The sequence below is a fragment of the Dermacentor variabilis genome, chromosome 3 (assembly GCF_050947875.1).
Source record: "Dermacentor variabilis isolate Ectoservices chromosome 3, ASM5094787v1, whole genome shotgun sequence".
Classification (NCBI taxonomy): Eukaryota; Metazoa; Arthropoda; class Arachnida; order Ixodida; family Ixodidae; genus Dermacentor; species Dermacentor variabilis.
Window position 1 is genome coordinate 109,272,455 of NC_134570.1, and position 25,405 is coordinate 109,297,859.

The 25,405-nt window shown below is 47.6% G+C and overlaps 1 protein-coding gene across 1 annotated transcript in view; it reads right to left on the reverse strand.

Annotated features, from left to right (window-relative positions):
- LOC142574085 (uncharacterized) overlaps positions 1-25,405 on the reverse strand; it is a 316,362-nt gene that overhangs the window by 33,355 nt on the left and 257,602 nt on the right. The window contains exon 6 of the mRNA XM_075683254.1: positions 2,003-2,121. Within this exon, the coding sequence (XP_075539369.1) occupies positions 2,003-2,121 (119 nt within the window). The remainder of the gene's footprint in view (positions 1-2,002; positions 2,122-25,405) is intronic.

The window sequence follows — 25,405 nt, forward strand, 5'->3', positions numbered from 1 at the left end:
TATTTCTCTCTCTCTCTCTCTCTAGCTCCCTAGTCCCTACTGCGCATGCGCCACTAGTAGCACCGAGCCACAGGTGTTCCGCCGCTGCGCAGCGCCGCGCCTTTCCGTCGCCCTTCCTCACCCAGACCTAGACAGGAGGCAAGCACGGGACTGGCGCCGACTGCAAACAAACAGTTTCCCACATTTATACAGGCTACACAAAATGTACCCAGACGAATACAGCAACACATGCCCGTGGTGCGAAGGAGCACCGACATTGGAACACATAACATTCCAGTGCGCGTTACGTCCGGCGGCTGCCACCTCGCGGCTGCTAGACAACACTTTACATAACTGCTCGTGGGAGGCGCGACTCGCGGAAGTGGAATTGGGAAGCCAACTGGCGACCGTTGACCAGCCCTGCTGAGCCGCTGTAACCAGTGGGGCCCTGGAGGAGGGGCTCCACCCACCATAACGAAACAACCTCTATTACAATAAACGTTTACTCTCTCTCTCTCTCTCTCTCTCTCTCTTCCATCGCCGCCGTTTGGTACGACGTCACACCGCGCGCGTTCCTCGTCGTCGCGCTCACCTCCGCTCGTTTCGCCAGCTGCGTCGCATGGGTGATAACATGTCGGAGGATTGAAAAGGAAAGCTCGCGTGCGCCGCAACCACAGTTGAGGCGGCACTATGGGCGGCGACAATTCTGATAAGCAGGAGGAGGCCCGAAATCGACATCGGAACGAGATTAAGAGGAAACGAATCGCCCAGGAAACATACGAACAGCGCGCCGAACGACTGGCTAAAGGCCGCAACATAGCCAGACAACCAGACTAACCTGGACTTGCAATCAAGATTAAGCAAGGCTAACCATGCTATGCCTCAGCTTTCGCTACGTATATCCTGGCATAGCCGAGATAAGCCACTGCCAATTTTTCTTTCGTTTTTTTGTGTGAGTAAATGTTCACAAATAAAGTTCACTGTTCCGTTCACTGCTGTGTAGAGCGCACTGAGAAACAGCTCCGGTACTCTACGTTTCCTGCGGGCGACGCCTGGCGGCGGCGGCTTGCTTTCAAATAGCGCACTCGCGCGCATGCGCTGCCGTGCTATGCTTAGGGCTGCGCACGTTGCTTTCGCGAGCGCTGACGTTTGACTGGCACCTTTGTTGGAAAGGGCCGCTCGCGCGTACTACGCAACAATGACCGGGTTCGTTTGTTAAATGAAAAAAAAAAGAAAGTTAATTCTGCGGTTTTAGGTACCAAAATCACCCTATTGTTACGAAGAGTTGCGAAGAAATGGTTTTATTTACAGGAGGTGGACGATGATCGTAGCGTGACAGTAGCGCAGCTCGGCCTCTCAAACTCCTCGTCCTCTTCGTCTTCTCTTCTTTCTTCTCGTCCGTGCCTTTCGTATCTGTTACAATATGATTATGAGGCGCGCCAGACCATGTGAATCCGAATTGATTTTGGAAACCTGGGCTTCTTCAACAGGCACCCAATCCACGCTACGCGAGGATCTTCCATATCGCGCTCATCGAAATTGGGACCACCGCGGCCGGGATTCGATCGCACGACCTCCAGCTTAGCAGAGAAACGCCAAAGCCAGAAAGAAACCACGACAGGTACATGTTAAAGGAACGTTAAAGGGAAACCCCAGATCGAGAACGCATTCCTTGGGAACTTTCTTTTCGTTAATTTTCTGGTAGGACCTTGATTACCGGAAAAGAAAATGGAAACAACTTTAAGTTCATGCTGACTGATTGTATTTTGTGATGCATCTGTGACACTTTCAGAAATTTGTAATACCATCCTTCTTTTATAAGGAACGAAGACTAGCTGGTGCCAACTGAAGTCGCCAACCTCTCGAATAACATCATGCAAATAGAAGACAAAAAAAAAAATGGGGCGGGGCATAACTTCAATGTCTTCGATTTCGCGCTGAAATTCCAGCTCCAACATTATATGGAACGGGTGGAACAACTAAGTCATCGTCTTCGGGGAGCCACTCCAGCTTGGGCACTCACGTTGAGCCTGTAGATGACGAGGTAGAATCCCGAGAAGAGTAGCACCGTGGACAGGTAGGTCTGCGCCATGAGGAATCCGCTTACCGCCCGGAACTTGATCAGCTGGTGCGTCAGAGTCCCTGCAGAAAGGACACCGAGGTCCGCGCTTAAGCACCGAAGCTACATATTTGCGGCCACGAAAATCTATAGACTTGAGCTTGTAAGTGCGGTTTCGTGCCGAAAACACAGCGTGAAAAACGGGAACAACAAGGAGCGAACGCGACAAAGCGATCTGGCCTGTCAACTCGCTGTTTTGACCTGTGTTTATTTCCGCCACGAATTTGTGGCTAAGAGATACAGTAGCGGCCGTATCCGCCAGTGTCTGTGAAGCTGCGATTTGGGATACGAGTTCGGCGATATAATGCAAAAGGATAGAAAGTCGGGCAACTTGTCCGCTTCCATTCTCTGTCCGTGTCACTTCGCGCTACGATCCAAGATCATGATATAATGCACCCTAGCGCACGTTATAATCACAAGCTTATGTCAACTTATTATTATTATTATTATTATTACTATTATTATTATTCACTTTCCCTCCTCATCATTGTGTCTACGTTCCCTAATGCCTGACATATCGTTTAAGAGGACTTGTTGCTGGGCATGTTGTTGCAGTTTATTATACACATTTCTTAACAGCGTGAAAATCAGAGACTACAGAGACCACGAGGTGATTAGGTGTTCTGCGGTGTCTATGTGGTGTTCGATCTTCGCGAAATTAAAACAAATTACGGCAGAACTGATCAGATGATGACTGTCGACGGTAATGCGAACAGCAACCGAGCAATGTAGCGACATGTAATATTCATGAAGTCGGATTTATTAAGGCGACCTTTATAGGCTCATGGTGAAGTTTGCGTCAGCAGACGTGACCGCCGGATTGTCCGCCGAAGCGCCATCACGCCGTATGAAGACAGATCAAAGACAGAATAATGATTGAAAAATGATTTATAGTGACACTTAGTGAATGAAAACGTTATAATAGAGATTGATAGAGGTTCATAATGACTAGTTGTTAGACATAATGGACTACGAAATGACCAATATGTCTAACAATGGCTTTTAATGACCACAATTGATTAGAAATGACTAGAAATGTCTAGTAATGAGTAGTAATGACTAAAATGGCTACTAGAGACTTGTATTGACTACTAATGACTACGAAATGACCAATATGTCTAGCGATGACTTGTAATGACCACAATTGATTACATATCACTAAATATGCTTAGTAATGGCCAGTAATGACTAAAATATGACAAGCAAACAGAAATAAGTAAAGAGAAATGAGTAAAGCGAAAGAGGCAAACATAAGAAGGAAAAGAAAAGAAGTAAGACAAATAAAGAAGCATAAGGAACGAAGAAAGAACAAATAGGCGAGGAGAAGAAGGAAAGAGAAAGATAAAGAAGAGAAAGAGGAAAAGAAAGAAGAGAAAGAGAAGAGGCAAAGAGAAAAAGGCGAATGATAAGAGGAGGAAGAGTAGGCTGTCGTCGTTCACCGCTTAAGACAGATCTTAAGAGGCCCTGCAATTTTTTATCCCATGTAGAGGTAATACTGAGACTTTCGTTGATTCGGCTATATGCCACATACTCCGATATCGTCCCCCTTTGCTATGGCACTGGCTTTCAAAGGTCGCCCATGAGGATGGAGGCATGACGAGGACTGTTTCGCACCGACGCAGTGACGACAGAATGACGAAGAAGGAATGATATCGATCGAATGACGAAGGCGTATAACGACGACGGCATCACGGAAATGAGATTTCGATTCTTAAACGATGACGATGGTATAATGACGACAATGTGACGACAACGATGACATTAAGATGACGACGATGGCCTGACGCCAACCGTACGAAGACGGAATGACGACGACGGTATCGCAACGGATGCATGATTGCGTCTTTTTGACAACGATTCAATGATGACATGACGACGGCGGCATTATCACGATTGAACGACGACAGCCCACTGGTTACGATAGTGACGAACAAGGAATGACGTCGATGGATTGACGAAGGTGATATCACGACGACGGCAAAATTACAATGTGATGGCGATGCTGTTATGAGGGCGATGGTGGAACGACAACGTGACGACGATAACATGACGACAACGGTGAGACGATAGTCGGATGTCGAAGTTACAATGATGATGATGATGGAACGACCGCGACGCCATCCGGACGATGGTGTGGCAAGTGTGCAAGACGACGACCGTATGGCGGCGGCGCAATGATGACGATGACACGACAACGGTTTGAGGACAATGTGACGACGGCGAGTGCATGATGAATATGGCACGACGATGACTGTATCACGAAACCTGTATGCGACGGTGGCGTGACGACGACGGTAGGACAATGGAGGCACGATAGTGAATGTCTGACAATGACAGCGTGAAAAGGACGGCATAATCCCGATCGATGACGACAGTAGGATTAAATACGCTGAAGAAGAGAAATTGACGTCTGTGGATTGACGAAAGCTGTATGACGACGACGGCATGACGAGTGTCGGATGACAAAGTTGCAATGACAGCGTCGCACCGACCACGATGGCATCACGACCATGAGCCCATATACAGGGTGTTTGAGCGAACACTTTCAAAAATTTTTAAAGGTTGCCAGTGGCAGATATCACAATTCTAGCTCACGAACTGGTCTACTCGAAGCGGCGGACAATACTTGCGCAAAAAATTGTCATGCAAAGTCGACTAATTAATACAAATTCACTAATTAGGTTTGTAACGAATAACATTATGATCCATATTGCAATTTACAAATTCTAGCCGTGGAGTTCTCAAGGCGGATCCACTTGGAACGAATTTTCAATATGACACCAGTTTCGATATATAAATTCCCGAACTTTGCGGAGAAATGCGTTGGGGTTCCAGTTAATTTATTAACAAAGCGTCGTTTCATGCACTGAATTACACAAGTAACTGGAACGGCAGTGCATTTCTCCGCAAAGTTCGCGAATTTATATATCGAAACTGGTGTCGTCCTGAGAACTCGTTCCAAATGAATCTTGCTCGCGAAGTCCACTGCTATAATTTGTAAATTGCAATATGGGTCATAAGATAATCAGCTAAAAAGTTAAGTAGTGAATTATTGTTAATTAATCGAGTTTGCATTTCAATTATTTTGCAAGTAATTTCCGCCGCTTCGAGTAGACTAGCTCATGAGCTAGAATTTTGATATCTGCCACAGGCAACTTTTAAAGATTTTTGAAAGTGTTCGCTCAAACACGCTGTACAGTGGCGCAAGCTATCAGACAACTTGGGTCATTGGGTCGACGTAGAAGGCGTGACGACGACGGCATGACGACAGTAAGATACCACGAAGCTGGAATGAAGACAACGGCACGACGACGGCGGCATCGCAACCAGGAGCACATACCCAGTGGACCAAGCAGGTAGACAACTTGGGTGACTGGGTGGACGTAGAAAATTAGATAGATAGATAGATAGATAGATAGATAGATAGATAGATAGATAGATAGATAGATAGAGATAGATAGATAGATAGATAGATAGAATGGCTCAAAACGGCTGAAATAGGCAAAGAATGCTATTTGCATTAATAATGTGGATGGATGGAATAACTTTAATGAAAGGTCCTGCGAGCTACGGACCCCAAGGGCCCATAGAGCGGGCTACCCCTACGTTGGGACGGGGAGTTGTAACTCCCTGGCCGCATCGTGGGCTCGCTGGACGGCCCAGAGCTGCTCCGCCAGATAATAATAATAATAATAATAATAATAATAATAATAATAATAATAATAATAATAATAATAATAATAATAATAATAATAATAATAATAATAATAATAATAATAATAATAATAATAATAATAATAATAATAATAATAATAATAATAATAATAATAATAATAATACAAGCCTTCAACAAGCCACGTAGTGGGTTTGCGCCAAAGTCGAAGGACGACAAAGACACGTGCCCAAAGCGGGGAAACGCTTCTCCCAGTGGAATGCATTGGTCCGCCTTTTCCTTCAGTGACATGTACAGATAAGGCTAGTTGCTTACGATTCGTGTTTTCAGCCCCAAATATGACGGACACGAAGACACGGCGTCACCGATAATTAAAGGGACACTAAAGCGAAACACTAAGTCAGTTTAGACTAATGAAGCATTGTTTGAGAACCCTGCAGGCAGTCATTTAAAAAAAAAAATAGTTTGATTATTAGATGAGAAAATGAAGGTTCAAATATCAGTGTTTGAATTTCGCGCCGAAACCCCAGGGCCGGGACGCCAGCGTGACGTCACGGATTCCAAAGTATATTTTCGCATTTGGGCCGCGTTGGCTGAATAAAGGCTCCCGAAACTTGTCATGTTTAGTATTTGGTTGCTTTAGAACACAATGTAGCCAATCTGTGCCACTATATATATTTAGTAGGCCCTAGAAGATGCCATCAAAATCCATGACGCCACAGCCCTCAGGTGCGGGAACATAAGTAGGCGTCGCCACCCGCATTTTGTTCTCGCGCTTTTTCTGGCTTACCAAACGTCTTATCGTTGAAAGAGCGGTGTTTTTGGTGTTGTAGAACGGTAATTTACTGACGCAGAAGAAATAATTTCTCACTTTAGTGTCCCTTTAAGTGCCTACAGCCAACTACGCGCTTGTTCGCACCAGCGTGGGCATAAAATCAAAGCAAACAAGGGACATGTTTATCCCCCGTGACATATTATTGGCGTGCTTTTTATTGGAACATGTATTTACGTGCGATCAGTGAACTCTCAAGTTCCAATTCAGCCGCATCGCCTCACCTTACTTTGGATCATCGCACTTGCTGTGGCAAATCTTGTTTTCCTTATCATGCCACATCTACTGAGCCGAGTAGTCATAAACAATTGAATTCCTTTACAATACGTCGCATTATGAGGATAGCGAGGGAGCTCACAATAATGAGGAAATGGTACTGTTATTTTAAACAATAATCGCCTTACAAGCGTGACTATGGGTATCGCCAGCGAACCCACATCCTTCCCTCTACATCAAGTTCAAGTGTACATTCGTGTCTTGCATAGTGGCCCCTTACAAGTAAACACAGAACACTTGAAGCCAGACGAACGACCCTGAATTTGCATATTTCTCTCGTGAATGACCTTCTCAGATTAGAGAAGGAAGTTTTCGTACAGTCCAGAAAAAATCCTAAAGAAACGCTGGCGGTAACGGTAAATTATAGCAGAGCTTTATGCTTCTTGTGTCGTCAAACGATCACACGGAAGTTTCAATTCTGATTTTCGCTCATAGTCTGTACGTTCCAATTCGTTGGCATAAAGTGAAAACGTCTGTAAATTTAAGCGAAAATTGACGCCCCAATCATACCAGACAACGCAAAAGCATAGAGCATTGCTAAATGTTACTTGGTTAATGACGAAACTAGTATCGCGGACGAAAAGCCTTCCGCCAAAACCGAGAAAGGTCACTGTTGCGTAATGCCTTTGGTCCCTCAGCGAAAAGTGATATCGAACCGCAGCTGGCACAGAGCAAGGACGCATACATATTGATATCTTTAATTTTAAAGTGCAGCACGAAGTCTCGTTACGATTGCAAAAATAATTGATGCCCCTACAGTGTTAAAGAAAAAGTATCTTCTTTTCTTCTGCCGCTCTTCCACATTATTACCGTCAATGAATCGCTGCACTAGCGCCTAAATTTAGCAGCTGCGACCATGCACTTTCGGGAGCCTGCTCGCACACCAGGCTTCTCGAAACAGGTGCTCTCGTGTGAGTTCATCGGTTCTCTTTCGCTTTAGCGGCCGCTTCGTTCCTCTTGGTCACCTCTTCCAACAGATTTTGCAGCCGCGTGAGCAGCGTTTCGTACTGGAAGGTCCCACGCCAGTCGCCGTACGGGTCGTTCATCTGGGTGCCCGTCAGGTGCATCTGCGACTTGACCGCCTCTTCGTACTTGGCGTAGAACTTGGGGAATCCCTGGAAGAGCTGCTCCCTGAAAGGCTCGGGCAGTGACGACGTCCCGCGGACGCAGGCGTCCAGCTGGTCGCACACGGCGACCCTGATCGTCTCGTGCTGTATGATGGCGTCGTAACGGGAGAGCTTGCGCGACTGGTTCTGAACCTCGTAGCCGGGCTCGTCGTGGTACGGGCTTTCGGTCATCAGCGACTGGACGTTGAGCAGGACGCCCGCGACTCCGTAGTTGGGGCTCCAGGACGGTCCGGGACCGGTGCCCAGGATGCTCAGGCACATCTTGCCGTTCTCGTGCAGGTTGGGACTGAACTTGACCCGGCCGGCGTCCGTGGTCATGAGGCGGGCGCGCGGAGGGCTGTTGGGGTAGTTCGGGGGACACTTGATCAGGACGTAGAAGAACCCGCCTTCGAACGGCGTGCCCTGGGGACCCACGATGAGCGCGTTGATCTTGGTGACGTCCTTTGGTTCCGCCACGACGAAGGCGGACGGGAGGGGCTGCGCCTCGAGCTCCGCGAGCTCGTGCTTGACCCGTGCCAGGCACTCGTCGGACGGCAGCTCGTCGTCGTGGGCCGTGGGGTCCCAGTCGTTGGAAGCTGTCGCCGCTGCCACCGCCGCCGCGGTCGACGCGCCTGGGCCGAGCGAGGATCTGCTGGAGCCGTCGTCGTCGTTGTTGTTGTCGTTGTTCCTCGACATTTTGTAAGAATTTTCTTTCCTTCTTGAGCAGCGTGATAGCCCCACCCCCGTCCTACCCCGCCCAAATTACGACATATTCGCTTTAGTAGCTTCGTTTTCTTCTTCCAGCATGGCACATGGCATGCACGGAAACTAGCCAAATGTCTTTTCCGCACTTATCTTATGAAAAATTGCAGTCTGAAAACAAAACGTGTTGAAAAACAAAAGCGGACGTATAGGTGATGTAGAGAAATGGAAAACATTTATCTGGAAGCAGAAGAAACATTCCAATAATAATAAAAAAGGTGAACCGAGTGGGCATGGTTAATTTCTGTTTCAAAAAGATATAGCACACGATCGCGAAAATGTAAAAAAATAAAGCCCACTGTCTGATGCAAGACGTTGACAGTCACTTTAACGTACGCCAAAGAAAGTGAACGCGAAAACCTGCGCGCTCAAGAGGCATTCATTAAATTACTTGACATCTCATTCGATTGCGCTGTTGCCGCTTATTACTTGTTTTCTCCCACCAAAGATCGTGGGTTCGAGTGTCTTCATTGACGCTACGTTAATGAAGCGTGCCATAAATAAATTCACCCTAATTAGCGCCAAAAGTCGACGATTCGACTCCCATCGGAGGTCTTGGATTCGAGTGCCTGAATTAACTCTATCTTCATTAACTTTGCTTTCTTTTTTTGCCTCGATGAGCGGCATGTGGAAGAAGAGGACGACGAACACGAGAGCATGTGGCACGAGAGCGTGTCTGCGCGAGGAGAGCTCACGTGACTTTCTGTACCGCACGACGCGCTTTCCAGACGGCAGCTAGGCTCCATGCCAAGGGACGCATCGCCTCGCCGGCCTGCAGAAGGTGCGGTGACGCCGAGACCCTTGAGCACCTACTCTGTACCTGTCCTGCATTAGCCCAGGAACGCGCTCCAGTCACTGCCACCTACCGACGGTATGGACTTCCGGCTACGTCAGAGACACACCTGCTCTTGCCGGCCCGCTACCACCTCCCAGCTCTGGCAAGCCTGCTTGAATATGTTTACACAAACGGGCTTCTAGATCGCCAATAGACTTCGGCCTCACACGGCCTCTGCCCGAGCGCCGGCCATCGCCCCTGGATGATGCTGACGTCTGCTGCCTGAAGCCTACTCTCCCTTTCCCCCTCTACCCTCTCATCTTTCTTTCCCCGCCCCCATTCCCCATTACGCTGCGCCGTGCTCCCATATGGGCTGCAGAACTGAGCGTATTTTCCCTCTCCTCAAATCACGAAGAAGAAGAAGAAGACCATCGGGGGTATGGGTCACTTAAGGCTTTCGCCTTAATAAACTATTTGTTAATCAATCACCAGGGTCTATTCTCGCAGGCACAACCCGTGTAACATTCGAACATGGGACTGCTCCGCTGAATCACAAAATCAAAAAAAGAGGGTGGCTACGTTTTCTTTTTTCTTTTTTTAATTCCGTGATCCATATTTAGCACGCAGCCAGATTCTTGGCATATCCCCTACAGTGGGTATGCGCCACAGCTCTCGAAGTCAGTGTCTTCATCATCATCTTAGCGGGGCATTTCCTTTCATGTTGAAGGGACATGCATCTGCCCCAATTCTGTCTGCATCTTTAGATATTACTTGCGCTTAAAGGCGCTCCGGTTATGTATTTAGCCAAAGCTAGTTCAGCGCCAGAATGCCGACATACTAAAAGGATGGTTGATCTCGGGTCCAGCACTGACGCCGTCTATTCAAAGACATCAGATTTTTGGATATCTCTCCTTCATCTTTTCTCCCTTCGTGAAAATCTCTCTCACGATACCGTCACCTTTGCCTGCCACTACTTCGTCTCCATTGATCTCCTATACCCCCCGCCCCCTTTTTTTTTGTTTAAATGCGAAACATTTCATGGAGAACACTTGCCCCTTTATCTATCTAGTCGCCTACGTCTTGGCACTCTCATGGTCTCATGGCACTCTTATGGTTAACTTGGTATATGCCAAATTGTCATAGTGTTATTAGAGTGTATGACGAACATAAATGATCGGTCATGACAAGATCATCATGAGATGTATGCCATGCAGATCATGAAACAGCCGCCTACGACTTTGTGCTCTCATGGTCGTTTCGTTAACTTGGTAGGTACCAAAATTGTCACAGTATTACAAGAGTACATGACGAACCTAAATGCTAGTTCATGGCATAAATGTCACGACACGCGTGTTATGTAGATCGAGAAACGGCGGCCTACGTCTTGGTGCTATCCCGGTGGTTTCGGTAACTTGGTGGGCTCCCCGCACACTGCTTCGCATAACATCGATTCCGACAGGGCGTGGGATTCGTCGGTTCTTTCACCAATACTCTAATCATTTCTTGATTATCTCAAACGCCGACCAGTAAATGCTTCTATTCGCTTTGAATACCAGCGCTCCCGGTAGACATCCCGATACTCTTCCTGCTGGGTAAATATCTTGGCAGGTTCGGCTAACATAATGTTGCGCAGGGACGACGGAAAGGAAACGAGAGCCCCGCTGCTTTTTTTTCTTCCTTTTCAGTCGACTCGGCATAACATTACGCTAACCGAAACCTGTCACACGATATGCACTGTGTATGGCCAAGCAAGATACAGCGTTAATATCTCATCATTCTAGTCCGACGCGCCGAGTCGCGACTGCGGACTGCAGCAGACACAAGCCCCCGACCTGTCGTGGACATTTGCTCCGATAAGTTACGAATGGGATTTCCTTGGTTCTCCCGTCCGTTTTCGAGGCGATCGGCGGCCGCCGAACCTTCTCCGGCGATGCAGAGGCAGCGTGCTCTCGCATAACCAAGTTGCGGGTGGCGCTCGTCGGCGAAAGCCATCTGTATAGCAGCTCTTCGAGGCGCACGCGCTGTCGCGGCGAATACATTGTGGAGCCTTAAGCTTTAGGCCGTTTAGATGCCGCGGTCGGTGGCGGCGGGCGCCGCGTCTCGCTTCTCCGCCGCCTGCAGGCCGACGGTTTCCAGGCGCGGTCGTCGCCTATAGACAGTTTTAGATTAGGGGACGCAAGCGGCTTGCATACGCAAGAACTAGGGGCCACGGTACTGCGAATGCGCAGACACCTAACGCATGAACTAGGGGCGACGTTACTGCGCATGCGCAGACCGACACGTATGCGCCTGCGCATGCGCAATACCACGGTCCATAGTTCTTGCTTAAGCAAGCCGCTTGCGTCCCCTAATCTAAAACTCTTATGTAAGCCGGCTGCACGTTATCTTGCCCGAGATGAGCCGTTTCGTTCCGCCGGTTCGCCGCAACTTCCCTTATAAAATGACTCCCCATATAGTGCGTGAAAGGTGCACGATTTTAAAACGAACGGCCGGAAAAGCATTTGACCTCCGCGGAGCAAACTAGCGGGTTACAACACACAGGTGCACAGCCGTTGTTGCGCTGTATCGCCGTCGCGCTGCCGTCACGCTGCCGTCACTCCGGGTGTGGTCTTGCCTCCGGCGTGGCGCCGATACCTAAATCTAGGTTCACGGGTGTTCTCGCATTTCGCTCCCACCGAAATGCGGCCGCTGTGGAACGTATTCGATCCCGCAACCTCGTGCTTAGCAGATGCTACCACTCGTCACGACTCGCGCACCGACCTAACCTTCGGGAAGAACATTAACACAGTGAAAGTGCAACCATTTTCCGGGTACCACAGTGACCACAAGGGAGTGATTACAATAGTGACGAAATTAATAATGGCAATCGGGATCTTTGAGTAAATGTCTCGTTATTCGCCCAATACTGAACTCATAATAGTCAAATTCAACATAGCAAATCCCCAACATAGGAAAACCCCAACATCGGAAAACCAACAATAGCGCGAGCTTCGCTGGACTTCTTTTCACAGGATGAAAGGGCTCCGTTTTTTTTTTCTAGCAACGAGCAGAAGCAATGAGCCCAGTGCTATAAGGTCATTCCACACCAAATCAACCAGCGTTTTTTCGACCATCAAAGATATATCTGAAAAAAATTTCCACATGTTTGTTGGAGTTCAAAACTTATCCTCCACGTTTATTTTTCCTTGCCAAAATTTTGTAGAATTTTGAGGACAATTCGTTTTTCCTGCCAAGCTCAGCTAGACGGCATCAATCGACGTTTTTTCTCAAAGACACAGTGTACGATCCACGCCTTCAAATTGCGTTTATGGCAACCCAAAGATGCGATGTGTCTGCGAAAATTGCCAATTTTATAAATATTTGAATACTTCGATTGGTTCTGGCACTAGCAAAAGCGAGTAAAATTGCAAAGTTTGAGTTTTTTTCTCGGGAAGTAGAAAAACCTGGAAGTCACATATAAAATACATACTGGTAGCCCAGTTGACACAGCACAGCTGAAAAAGATTTAAGATACCGAAGGTTTAGCAGTTCGCATGGAAAAGAATTGTAAAGTTCTATTTTTTTGCAAAATGCTCCATATTCAAGGTAAAGAAAGGTGCCCATGTGGTCGGCCTAAAGATATAGGCATTACATAATTAGATAGCCCTACGTGTCTACTATACATGTGGGAAGTTATAAAAATGTAATTTTTAAACGCAAGAAATATTTTTTAAAATTATCAGTACGTGGATCACGTAAGCAGCGTACATATATGAAGCGTAGCCGTGCTGCAATGACATATTGGCAACAAAGTGAGCCGAAGAAACTATTCAGCAAGGAGCCTGTGGCTTTTGTTATTGTATGCAAACCAAGACAAGCGATTTCCAACGCCGTATCGCTGACTTTTTTCCACGGCTACGAAAATTGAATGTCAACCGCGTTTGAATACATGAGCCTGAACGTAGCTCGTATCACTTCTATAGCAGAGCAGGTGCCGGCTGTCGAACAGCTTTAACACTTCTTGTCTTCGACAAAGACGTGAATGCAACTTTTAGTTGAAAAAGTGACGTCGGCTGAAAATAATGTAAAGGCCTGCTTCGGTTAATGTGCACATCATTCGCAAACCTGGAAGACAGTTCTACCTTTCGCTTAGATATTGCACTCTCCGGTACCCAAATTAGTTTTATATGCAAAAGACTTTCACGTGCCCAGTCGTACAGCTCAAACGGGGTCAAAATCTGCCTTCAGAAGGCCTTTGTAGGCTTGCCTTCGCAACCAACCGTTTCAGGGTGCCACCCACCCCATCACAGGCACTTTTTCCGTGTGATGTAGCAAAAAAGTGCCATGTAGCATCCAAAGTAAGATCTTCCTTGTGGTAGCAGAGGTTTGCAAAAATTTTTCTGTTCTTATACTGGGAAGCAGCCCCTTCCGACAAGTAATGCACGTGTTCTACCTGCGGCATGTCTACTTTAAGTTGATCCATCAGCACCTGCTGAAATGTCGAAACAGGGGCAGTCGTATGGTACGTATATCACTACGTACGATTGCACATGTGGTTCATCAGAAGAGTTCGTCGAGCGAGAGTAGACTACAATGGGGTGTACTGTTGCTTGAGGGTTGTTCCAGTATATTGACTGTGGGGCGCTCTGAATGAGAACGCTGTAGTTTTCAGAGAAATCCCTTATAACTAAGGCTTCTGCAGGCGTGAGAGTGGTCTTCAAATTGCGTAGGTGCCGAGCTTGGAGCATGCTGACACAGTGATGTGATTTTAAGTCGCTTATCATCTCAAGGAGACGGTCTACGAAGTCATTATCGGTAAACAAGATTGTTTACAACCGGCAGCGCACTCCACTAGCCCACTGACGGACAGAAATTCTTGCTGCCAAATCCCGGTTCCGTGCAGGAGAGCTCAATACCAGCGATTTGAGCGACGAATCTCCGGGGAAATTGCTGCATATACCGGTCATACAGCTCTCATTCGTTATCTCACACACAGTCATCGAAAGGAGCGAATCGATTGTTTGTAAAATGCCCAAGGACTGTAGCATCAATTTTACATTTTGGTGCTAAATGCAAACGCAAAGGGATTGCGTACCCGGAGCACCGGCAAGTAAACAGTGACGTGGCCTCAGGTAGGCGAACTTAGAAAAGCCGCACTTCAGCTCTGTGTTGCTTTTCTTCTATTCCTCGTGCGCTTCCTTAAGATTCATTAGCAGCAATCTTTTTTGCTTGCCTCGGACGACGTGTTTCTTGCCTGGAAGACAGACGGATGTATGTTCATCCTCATAGAACTTTATTATGCTCCTTATTGTTCTGTCGTCTAGTGGTCTACTTTGATGTAGGAGAACCCAAAATTCCTCCCTGTTGCCTAATTTTCATAGCAATGCGAACTTGACTTTCCGATGCACCAAAGTACTCAGCAACATTTTTAGGGACCATGAACGAGGCGCCAATGCCAGAAGAGAAATTTTTTTCGACCGGTTTCTTTCTCGTACGAATCGATCTCTCACGTCTTCAAGAAGCTTTTTATAGTCTTCCGCAAGTGCGGTGGTTGGTGCCATTTCATAGGCTACGCCTTGCACTTGAGCATCCTTACTATCATCATTGGGCAAGGTGCCACCTGGGACAGCCGCTTCTTCCTAATGGCGCTTCCGTTTTCTGCTCGGGGTCCTTCCAGTCCCATCTCGTGGTGCAGCACAGTCCGTTGAGGTGGATGCATTCCCTTCAAATGAAGACTCACATAATGTTTCACAATCTGCCAAGTTCTTGTTGGCTGCGTCTAACTGCGCCCGCATTTGAAAACACCTGAGTTTACATTGTGGACAGAGTCTTTCACCAGGAACCAGCACCAAGAGAGGCACTGCTGTAGCGAGGCCCAGAGATATGACCAAGTTCCCCGACGGTTTGACCCATGGTCGGAGAAAGGGTCCGAGCACATCTGTGACGCACATAGTGTCGTGATCTTCTTAATATAGACGTGATAGTGGTGTGCGCATACTGTTTCTAAACTGTCCAATTGTCGCTTTTCGCACGCAATACCAGAAGACTATGTTCACATTAATCTAGGCTGTCAGTTCTAATCAGGAACGTGTTTTTCACTTGTGTCATCTTATGACAGTCTTTGGGAACTAGAGAGCAGGGCAAAAGGTGTTCATCTCAAAATAGAAAAGAAATTCACCGATTTCAGGGCGAGATTTTATTTATAATGTTTTGCGTGAACAACGCGAGCGCTCTTTCTGCGTTTAATTCATACGTATGTGTAAATATTTCAATTTATGGATGTATGAAACATACGTTTCAAATGTGCAGGACTCTCTGGGGAAATTAAGCGGTCGTGAAGTTCCATGCGCAATTGGAGAATGGTTTACCTGGCACACACCACGCACAAGCCGCATTGCACTGAAGCGTGCGTCTGTTCGCAATGAAATGCAGACGATCACACCGTTTCCCTTTCGTCTGCGTTGCACACGAAAGGGAAACTAGCAAGCTAGCATCGTATGCGTTGCAGACGATGCTAGCTTTGTCGTTTGGATCCCAGGCCAGCAAGCCTAGGCTGCGGAGCACCGGAATCAGTGCTCTACCTAGCTTGACTCGCGTAGGAAAAAGGCCGGTGATGACACGAAAATTCAAAAAATAATTTCTTGCGTTTAAAAAAATAATACCTTTTTATAACTTCCCACATGCATAGTAGACATGTAGGGATACCTAATGATGTAATGCATATATATTTAGGCCGAACACCAAGGCACTTTCTTTACATGAATATGGAGCATTTTGCAAAAAATGGAACTTTACAATTCTTTTCTATGCGAACTGCTAAACCATCGATTTTTTAAATATTTTTCAGCTGTATAATGTTAACTGGGCTGCCAGTATATATTTTATATGTGACTTCCAGGATTTTCTACTTTCCGAGAAAAAGCTCAAACTTTGCAATTTTAGACGCTTTTGCTAGTGCCAGAACCAATCGAAGAATTCAAATATCTATAAAATTGGTAATTTTTGCATTCACATCGCATCTTTGGGTTGCCATAAACGCCATTTGAAGGAGTGGATCGTACAATGTGTCTTTGATAAAAAAACGTTGATTGATGCCGTCTAGCTGAGCTTGGCAGGAAAAATAAATTGTCCTCAAAATTCTACAAAATTTTTGGCACGGAAAAATAAATGTGGAGGATGAGTTTAGAACTCCAAAAAACATGTGGAAAGTTTTTCAGCTATATCTGTGATGGCCGAAAAATACGCTGGTTGATTTGGCGTGGAATAACCCTATAGTATTTGCGCTGGGTGCGTTGTCCTCCCACACTTCACTGGCCACGTATGTTTGAATTTATTTTTTCATCTGCTCGCCGGTTCAAACACAGTGCTCGGCGTATGAAACGCGATACTCGGACTGCCTGGGGGTCGCGCGCTTTTTGTGTTACTGGTGGGGGCTGGTTGATGTCGTTGAAGGGAAGAATCCGTGTTACAATGCATTACAAACGCTACTGCATGTATGTGATACAAAAATGTATCAGTTCGGTGTTCCCAGCACCCATTGGTGGCGCAAGAAGTGCAAGCAGCCGGCGCTACGAGTATCGCGTTTCACTTGCAGAGCACTGGCAAGGAGTTTGATGCTGTTCTAAAGGAATGGAGTGATCGCTGCAGAACGTGAAAAAAGTATTCAAGCCAAACCTTGCGTCCAACAGTGCAAGGTTGTGGAACTCAAATCAGGCGTCATGAAACTTTATCACCGAAAAAAAGAAAGCTTCCTCACTTATCGTACACACCTATCGTATCGTATCGGATAGTACACTCAAACTTGGTCATTTAATTACATGTATTTTGTCTTGCCAAGTAAATCTTAAGTAGATAAGCAGATTAAAATTCGAATACACACAGAAAGAACCGGAGAGAGAGAGAGAGAGAGAGAGAGAGAGAGAGAGAGAGAGAGAGAGAGAGAGAGAGAGAGAGAGAGGAGACAAGCTTTAATGGTATGCTGGAGACGTTAGCCAGCGACATTTTACAGCACGTACAGTTCCCTCCCCCCTGCCCTCCCCCACACACACTATAGAGATATTTACAAAGTTTCGTTAAGACTCGTGGCCCGCAAGAACCTCAGGAGCGCTATCGTGACGCGTAACGTACAGGCGGTGCCTTGCCATGGGCCGAGAATGTGCTGTAGTGCCAAGCTCGAGTCATGTTGAAGGTGCAGTGACGCCTGCAGAGAATCTCTCTCTGTCTCTCTGACGCGTAGCTGTAGCAGTCGCACAGAACATGTCGCATGTCTTCAGGGACGTTACATTCTGAGCACATTGGCGAGTCCGTGAGTAGAATCTTAAGATACAGAAAAAAACCAGAAAAAGTGCCAAAACAAAGTATCATGCGGTTCCACGCAAGTTGAATTTCGCGTTACAGTTAGCACTTGATTAACGTACGGTAGGAAGATTGTACGCTTTTAGTGTAAAAGTCAGATGACGAAGGACAACATATTGACACTTCGCCGCATTTAACGCGTTTCGCTGCTAAAACATGGGCCAGAAACGAACAGCAAAACGTCGCATGCAGCGTACACCACTTTTCGCGCTGCCGGCCACCACATATAACCATACTAAGGTAGCAAAGGTGCTGCCACCTTTAGTTCGTCCTCGCGGCAAATGGGAACGCGCACCAAAGACGGCTTACCCCTTCGTGTCTCCCGTACTATTTTTTTTCGCCTCCTACGTTCGGTACTTTCAATACTCATGGTTTGGTCGATGCATCTGTTTTCGCTACGTTATTCAAAGCAGCATTCACGCCGCACTGACGGGCTAATCGTGTGCAGCCTTGCTTGGTACCTCAGCCCACCACGCAAGCGTATACGGGAGATCGCATAAGAGTTTCCGTCTTCCCACTAGAACTTGGACCGCATATACGCACATTTTTGGCGAGCGCAGAACTCGGAACGCACCATAAAATGACGTGGACAGGAGTGGTGGCACAGTCACCCACGAAATTCCTTCCCTGCAATGCTGGGTACCTACAGATGCCCGACTCGATGCGCCACGCGATAACGTTGCTATAACGGTCTTAAAGCTGTCCCAAAACGCGTACTGACATCGTAAACAAGGGTAATCGCTAGATAACGCTCTCACAAACGCGCCAGGTAAGTGTGTTACAACTCCGTGGACTTACAGCTATATAAGTTTCGGAAGGTATATATATCTCCCAAGCTTGTTTGGCGTTCAAGCCATATTTCGTGGCTTCCTGTAGGGTAGCTTCTAGGCTTCGTGCGCCTAACGTAGTGCGGGTAGACTTATGGGTCGCATGATTCAGCAATGTCATCAAATGGAACAAAACCTGGCGAGCCTATATCAGCGGAAAACCCGAACCCAAACACGAGTCGCAGGCCCAAACCAGTTGTAGAAGATTACAAACGATCCAAATTCTTGAGAGAGAGAGAGAGAGCGACAAACAAACAGCTAAAATATGCAAGTCAAGCAAAAAGCACAACTCTACAACGCTCCAATCTGAGAACACACCTAAGGGCAAATGGGGATGTGGTCCTTCCAAGATATACAGCGTCGGTGACATAATGACGTGAACCAAGAAAAGACTTTGAACGTGTCAAGTTTGACACAAAAGCACTAAAGAAATGCTGAGGATAAATTAAAAAAAGCCAAACCAAAGCAACCAAAGCATCGCCGAGCTGGGTCCAAAGACGATGGTGACGACGAATTCGAAGACGCACGACGGCTCACACGTCGCGCATTCGACGTTGATACCTGGTTTAACATCTTTTTTTCCTCTCGACTTCGCTTTGCCAAATAAACATGGTGATGAGGTGGATACCTACAACAGACGCTATGCGAAGTTTAGCCCAATGGATAACGTTAACGTGCATCACTGCACATAATCGTGTAAACTTATATTCACCGTGGTAGCGTCACTTCAGACTCGGAATATTCAGTGACTTTGTGACTTCGTGGTAGCCCCCTTTAAGGATACCGCCCCACTGCTGTAGACGTCGAGAGCAAGCGAAACCCCCGCCAATTGCCAGTACGCGTTCGGCCACCGAGGTTAATCAGGGACCGCCGGGCACACACCGGCTAATGAGATGCAATCGTTAACCCTCTCCGGGTTCCTCGGGAGTCCAAGCCCACTGCTGCTCGACCCCGGTCGACCTCGCACGCGCCGACGGTCGAGTGCATAGACGCAGTGTCGCTTTTCCCTCGGTCCACTGTGTGTCCGCGCTGCTCCTCCATATAGCGGCCCTGACGAGCGCGGCAAAAGAGCTCCGCGGGAGGCCAGAAGTAGGGTTAATTAATGAACAACCGTTGGGGGCGCGGTCACGCGGCGCACACCCGAAAGCCGGCGCCATCACGCGATTAGGATTCGCGCTTCGACGCCTTCGTGCGGACGCGTTCGATTCCGCAAGCCCCAGTTTCTGCCTGACTGCGCGCGCAGGAGTGTACCTGCCCGGCTCATTCTGTGAAGCGCCACGAAGTTGCATAGAAGCTCGGTACAGGTGAAAATGCACACTTAATACACTATCATTCTCACGGCACTTTCCGTGGGACGAACAGGAGCAGCCACGAACTGGCTGAAAGCGCACAAAGGTCCGTTCGAACCAGTTTCGACGGCCACTGAAGGCTGTTGCTGCTCGTCCACTAAAAGGCCACAATACGCGGTATCCCTTCATTCTCTTAAGGTATCATTCGAATGCGCATAACTTCGGAAAGTGCTATTCTGGGTACAGAGAGAGATAGAGATAGAGAGAGAGAGAGAGAGAGATCAAGCTTGAATGATTACGAGAGCCGAGAGGTCGGCTTGATGTTCATTTTTAACACGATAGCGTCGAGGGCCACCTGTCGCATAAAATCCGGTGTCGGCGCCTTGCGTCGTACGTCGTCTAGCGAAACATCATTCCGGACCACAATCACGCAGGCGCCGCGTGGCGCAGAGGCATTACTGAACTAACTGAATTCCTCAAAGTAAGATGCGTCAGAAAAATCGTAAAGTACAACCTAAGCACAAAATACACATATGATAGCGTTTAATTTTAATGTGAGCACACCTGGAAACGTCACTCTGTTACGTGGAAACTTAAACATAAACTCCTTTTTCGGCGTTTCGACAATTCCTAGAGCGGCGTGCTGCGCTCGGTTCCCTGCAACAACACCATCCAGATGGCGCTCACCTCCGCGCACCCGCGGCTCACGCAAGAGGCCGCGTTTCTACCAGAAATCTCGCCCACTCGCCTTCGTGCACATCGTTCGCTGCCAGCGCTTCACGTAACACATTACGGTTACATAAGCTGCAGCTACCGGGAAGCTTAAGAAGCAGTCAGGGATCTTTGAATGCTATCGCGTTCCACTCTTAAAGCGAAGCTCAAACGTCCTCCAAAGTTTTGTAGCCAGTTCAACTGCGCTGGGAAAAGAAAAATAAGGTAGAAAAGATGAGCAATATGGATGACGATTACGACAGAAGGAAGAGGCCAAGAACATAACTCGAACGTTTACTTAGAGCAGAAAAAAAAGAAAACACTTCGAGAAATCAAATACCAAAGTAAAGATTTACGCTAACGCCAAGTATAAGAGCGCTCTGGCAACGGTTGCTTGTATTTGCTGGCAACAGTCTCAGCCAATGTTTGTCAGTCTTTGATATATTGAAAGCAATCACATCATATGTGGCTTGCATATTCAGCCTTGTGGCGCGGTCTGGAGAATCGGCACGTCGGCCGAAATGCGCGTAGCGACATGCAAACGACGCTCCCTGCCTGTGAGCCTGTACAGAAGGCCGGTACGGCTTCGCTGAATTTTCGGTAGTAACTGAAACGATAGGTTATAGTATAAAAGTGCAGCAGAGGCCTGCTTTCAGTAATCTGTTGAGTAAGCCACTTTGTACGAACGTCTGGTGTCACGGCTGTAGCAAAAGAAAAAAGTAATAAAGAAGGAGGAAATTCATAGATAGATACCCCATCGTAATGGCCTCAACTCTTCCACGGGAAAGAGGAGAGTGAGAACACCGAACTTAGTGAGAGTCAGGAAAAGTAGTTGTTCCACTGTTAGTCACTGCGTGGATCTTTCAGTCGCGGTGCTGACCGATATGCCTTCCGAGGAATCAGTGTCGCGACAAAGAACAGCGCGTGTGTTGAGATGTTCATTAGCTGCACATAACCCTATAAAAGAACGCTTGCACTGGCATGCATGGTTTTAGCCACTGCCTGCCCCACCCGGACGTGCTGTGATCCTGGTTCGCGCTATGGGAAAGCCGTGGAAAATAAGGGCGCGTCGCTTAGTAAAAAAACGTTTTGCGCTTACGTTTACACTTCAAAACTCGCGATAGATAGAGTACCCTGCTTCGGATAGTGCGTGATCTCGCCTGACTCTGTGCTTACACCATGTGCATATTAATTTGTTATCTCATCGCGGAGTCCCTCAGTGAGCGAGTGCAGCTTCTCCTACTCTTATACCTTGGATAAGAATTTCCTGTGGGATGCTTCAGATAACCAACACCTCAGCTCCTTTGGTAATGTGTCCCGAAGCGAAAAGAGCGACAAAGATAACGGCAAACTTCAGCGCCAGCTGCAACATGAACTGCAAAATATCTAGCAGTGCGCTCCAGTCTATAGCTGCTAACGCCGCTGCTCTCGGCTTTCCTACCGGAAAGCGGGTTTTATACACCATCTGGCGAAGCCGATAAAAAGGAAACGAAAGAGAAACACTTATCAGTTCAGGCTGAGAGAGTGTTCTTTAAAAATTATAATTTCGTTATTTTGGCTATAATGGCTTCGTTATTAAGGAATAAAGTAAAGGTCCTTTAGCCTATTTCTCGAATTTCACGCCGAAATCGCAGGGCCGGCAGAAAAGTGTGAAGTCAAGGATTTTAGAGTATACATTTTTGTATACAAAGGAGGGACAGCCGTGTTTCATTTATGAGTCTCTGTCTTTTCTCGCTAACCGAGCCTCCTCTTCCAGTAATACTCCCGTCATACTGGGCACTCTCGATCACGACCGAGTCCAACAGCGATTGAATCTCTCGATCTCAATCGGGTCGCGTCAGTAGCTTGCGCAAAGGAGCCTATCACGATCGAGGAATTTCAACCCGATCTGGCTAAATAGCGATGAAAGTTGCCCATGTGAGACCGGTAGAGTGACCTTTTCTTTTTCTTTTGCCGTGTTGTACTGGGTGTCGGAAAAGTAACTAACTATGCAGTGATAAAAAGCAACTATATAATTGTGAATGAAATGGCACTTCCACGCACGATATGATAGGGCGAGGCCTGATAACGTTGGTGGATTGCACTCAAAGGACGGGTGCACGAGAACAATCATCACACACACACACACAAATAAATTATGGGTTTTACGTGCTAAAACCACTTTCTGATTATGAGGCACGCCGTAGTGGGGGACTCCGGAAATTTCGACCACCTGGGGTTCTTTAACGTGCACCTAAATCTAAGTACACGGGTGTTTTCGCATTTCGCCCCAATCGAAATGCGGCCGCCTTGGCCGGGATTCAATCCCGCGACCTCGCGCTTATCAGCCCAACACCTTAGCCCCTAAGCAACCACGGCGGGTTACAACAATCATCGCACGCTTTACGAGCTGCAGACAACCATTATCGTGCACATTGCGCAGTTAACTACAGCAACTCGTCACCGAGCGTTGAACGATATGCAGTGTCGTGTGCAGACATGCCTTCAAGCAGGTGGCGAACATGTTCGGCATCTTTTGTTGCGATCACTGAACTGCCGGAAGTAAAACGGCAACAAGAAAGAAACGTGAAGAAAGTTGCCAGTCGGTTCGGGGCAATAACGGTTTTTACCGTTCCAGCAAGTTGGCCCAAGGGTGCGCAATGACGCACAAAGAAAGTTGCATTGTGCGTAACAAGCGGCACGCCAAACGCCTTGTGCTTCAGTTATAAACGAGAAGAAAGAGGGTTAACCGAGGGGCCCGATCTTTATTAGTCATGGCTTCTCATGATTGTGCTTCAGTTGTCACATACAATATCCCCTTGTCCTGCGCAAGAGTGTACATGGGGCAGGCGGGGCTCGAGAGCATAGCTTGACTGTACGCAGTTAAACTGGTGCCCACTTTGATGTTCACGGTAGGTTTTGTCGGTGCACATTCAATTTTGAAAAGACAATCTTCCTGTGCAGATCAAAGGGCATACTGTAAATGGAGGTCATATATAGAAGGTTATATTATTGCTAAGAATGCTGACGATTGCGTAAACATGCCTTCTGTGAATTGGTTCGAAAAGAAGCCGCGTTTTTTCTAGATGGTTTCGTTCAATTGACACACAGTGTTCCGTTGCATCATGGCATCACGTTTTTTCAGCTACGCGATAGATTAGTCTACGTTCGAGTACCTGCGCATGCCATTGACGCGACTCAGGTGATATACAAGCATATTATGGGGTTTGTGTCGCCGACAGGGATAACATAGAAGCGCATTAAGTCTTTATCAAAGTTGTGGGGCAGGTGTCGACCCGATGTGCATTCATTGCCGAGAAGGCTAAGGGCCCAGATGGTTCACATGTATTTCTTATTAGTCGTTTGAATAAATTGATTTTTGAATGAATGAATGAATATAGGCTCGCTTTCGTGTTCTCAAATACAGATGGAAGTTTGCGCACGTCCTGCGTGCGTACCTTTCTTCGCCCTTGATTTTTTGGCGATGCCCTGTTCTGTGTTCGACGGAATAAAAGACCCCCATTTTCAGTGCACTGTTACTTTACGGACACCCAGTGTAGAGAGAGAAAACAAGGGTAGGAAAGGCAGGGAGGTGAACCAGAACAGCATCCTGTTTGCTACCCTACACTGGGGGTGGGGGAAAGGGGTATAGAAAGAGGAAGAAAGGGAGACAGTAGGTACTGAGTACGTGTGGGAGGGACAACATACGCAATGACACTATAAACGGTCTGTTAAGCCCGTGCACTTCAAGTATACCGCACTAGTGCACGAATCGCTTTTCGAGCCAGTGACGGGTGTGGGCCACGGTCCGAGTATCTTTGACTAAACTGACCTTCTATACCCAGCGTAGAAGGTCAATTTACTAATGCAGCTCCAATGATTTGTTTTTCTCTTCAGTGTTTCTTTAAAGCTTTCTCAATACGCGGCGGGGAATCTCGATTGCTGTACCCCGAAGCACCCCCACGATTCCACTGCGCACCGCCGACGATACTTTTCTGTCTTCCCTCCCTGCTTCGTACTTTTCCCGTTAGGAGGCCGTCACGCGTATCCCGTTTGACATTCCAAATCTGGCCGCCTCGAGCAGAGAGCCTGGCGCGCTCACACTCAATCCTCCCGTATACGAGATGCGGAGAAGGTTTCCAACTGTTACTGCGTTGGCGAACGCGTGCGCGAAGCTGGGAAGAGACCCGAGCACCGGGAGACAGCGCGCGCGGTTGACAGCAGTCACTCCGTCTCTGTCAGACCCGATCACGACCCGATGTCACCCGCACAGACCGGGAGAAGACACGCCCACCGAGTCTGCATAGTCGGGTGCGTGTTTATAGGAAGACCAGTCCGGTCAACTGGCATTTGCCTGGCTCGAGAGCTGTGCGCGCTATGTACTGAGCGCTTGCCTTCGTGTGAGTGAGTTTCGCGACTCCGTGTTAGTGCGTGTGTGTGTGTGTCTTGGCGCGCCTACATTCACGTTAGCGTGTGCATTTGTGCGAGTTCGCTCGTGCGTGGATGCGCGCATGTGCGTGTATGTGTTCGCGTGCGTTTGTGCGTGTCAGGGCGCGCGCGCACGTGTGTGTGTGTGTTGGTTACGGCGTAACTCGAATGGTGTCCCGCCGTCTGAAAGTAGCTGTCCAGTTGACCAGGCGTCTTCGTAAATCTTTTCTGTGCACTGGATGCGCGACTGGCGGAGACAGCGAAAGCGTGAACGAGCAGTCGGGTCGGGGAAAGTTTTCTAGACGCGATGGAGGC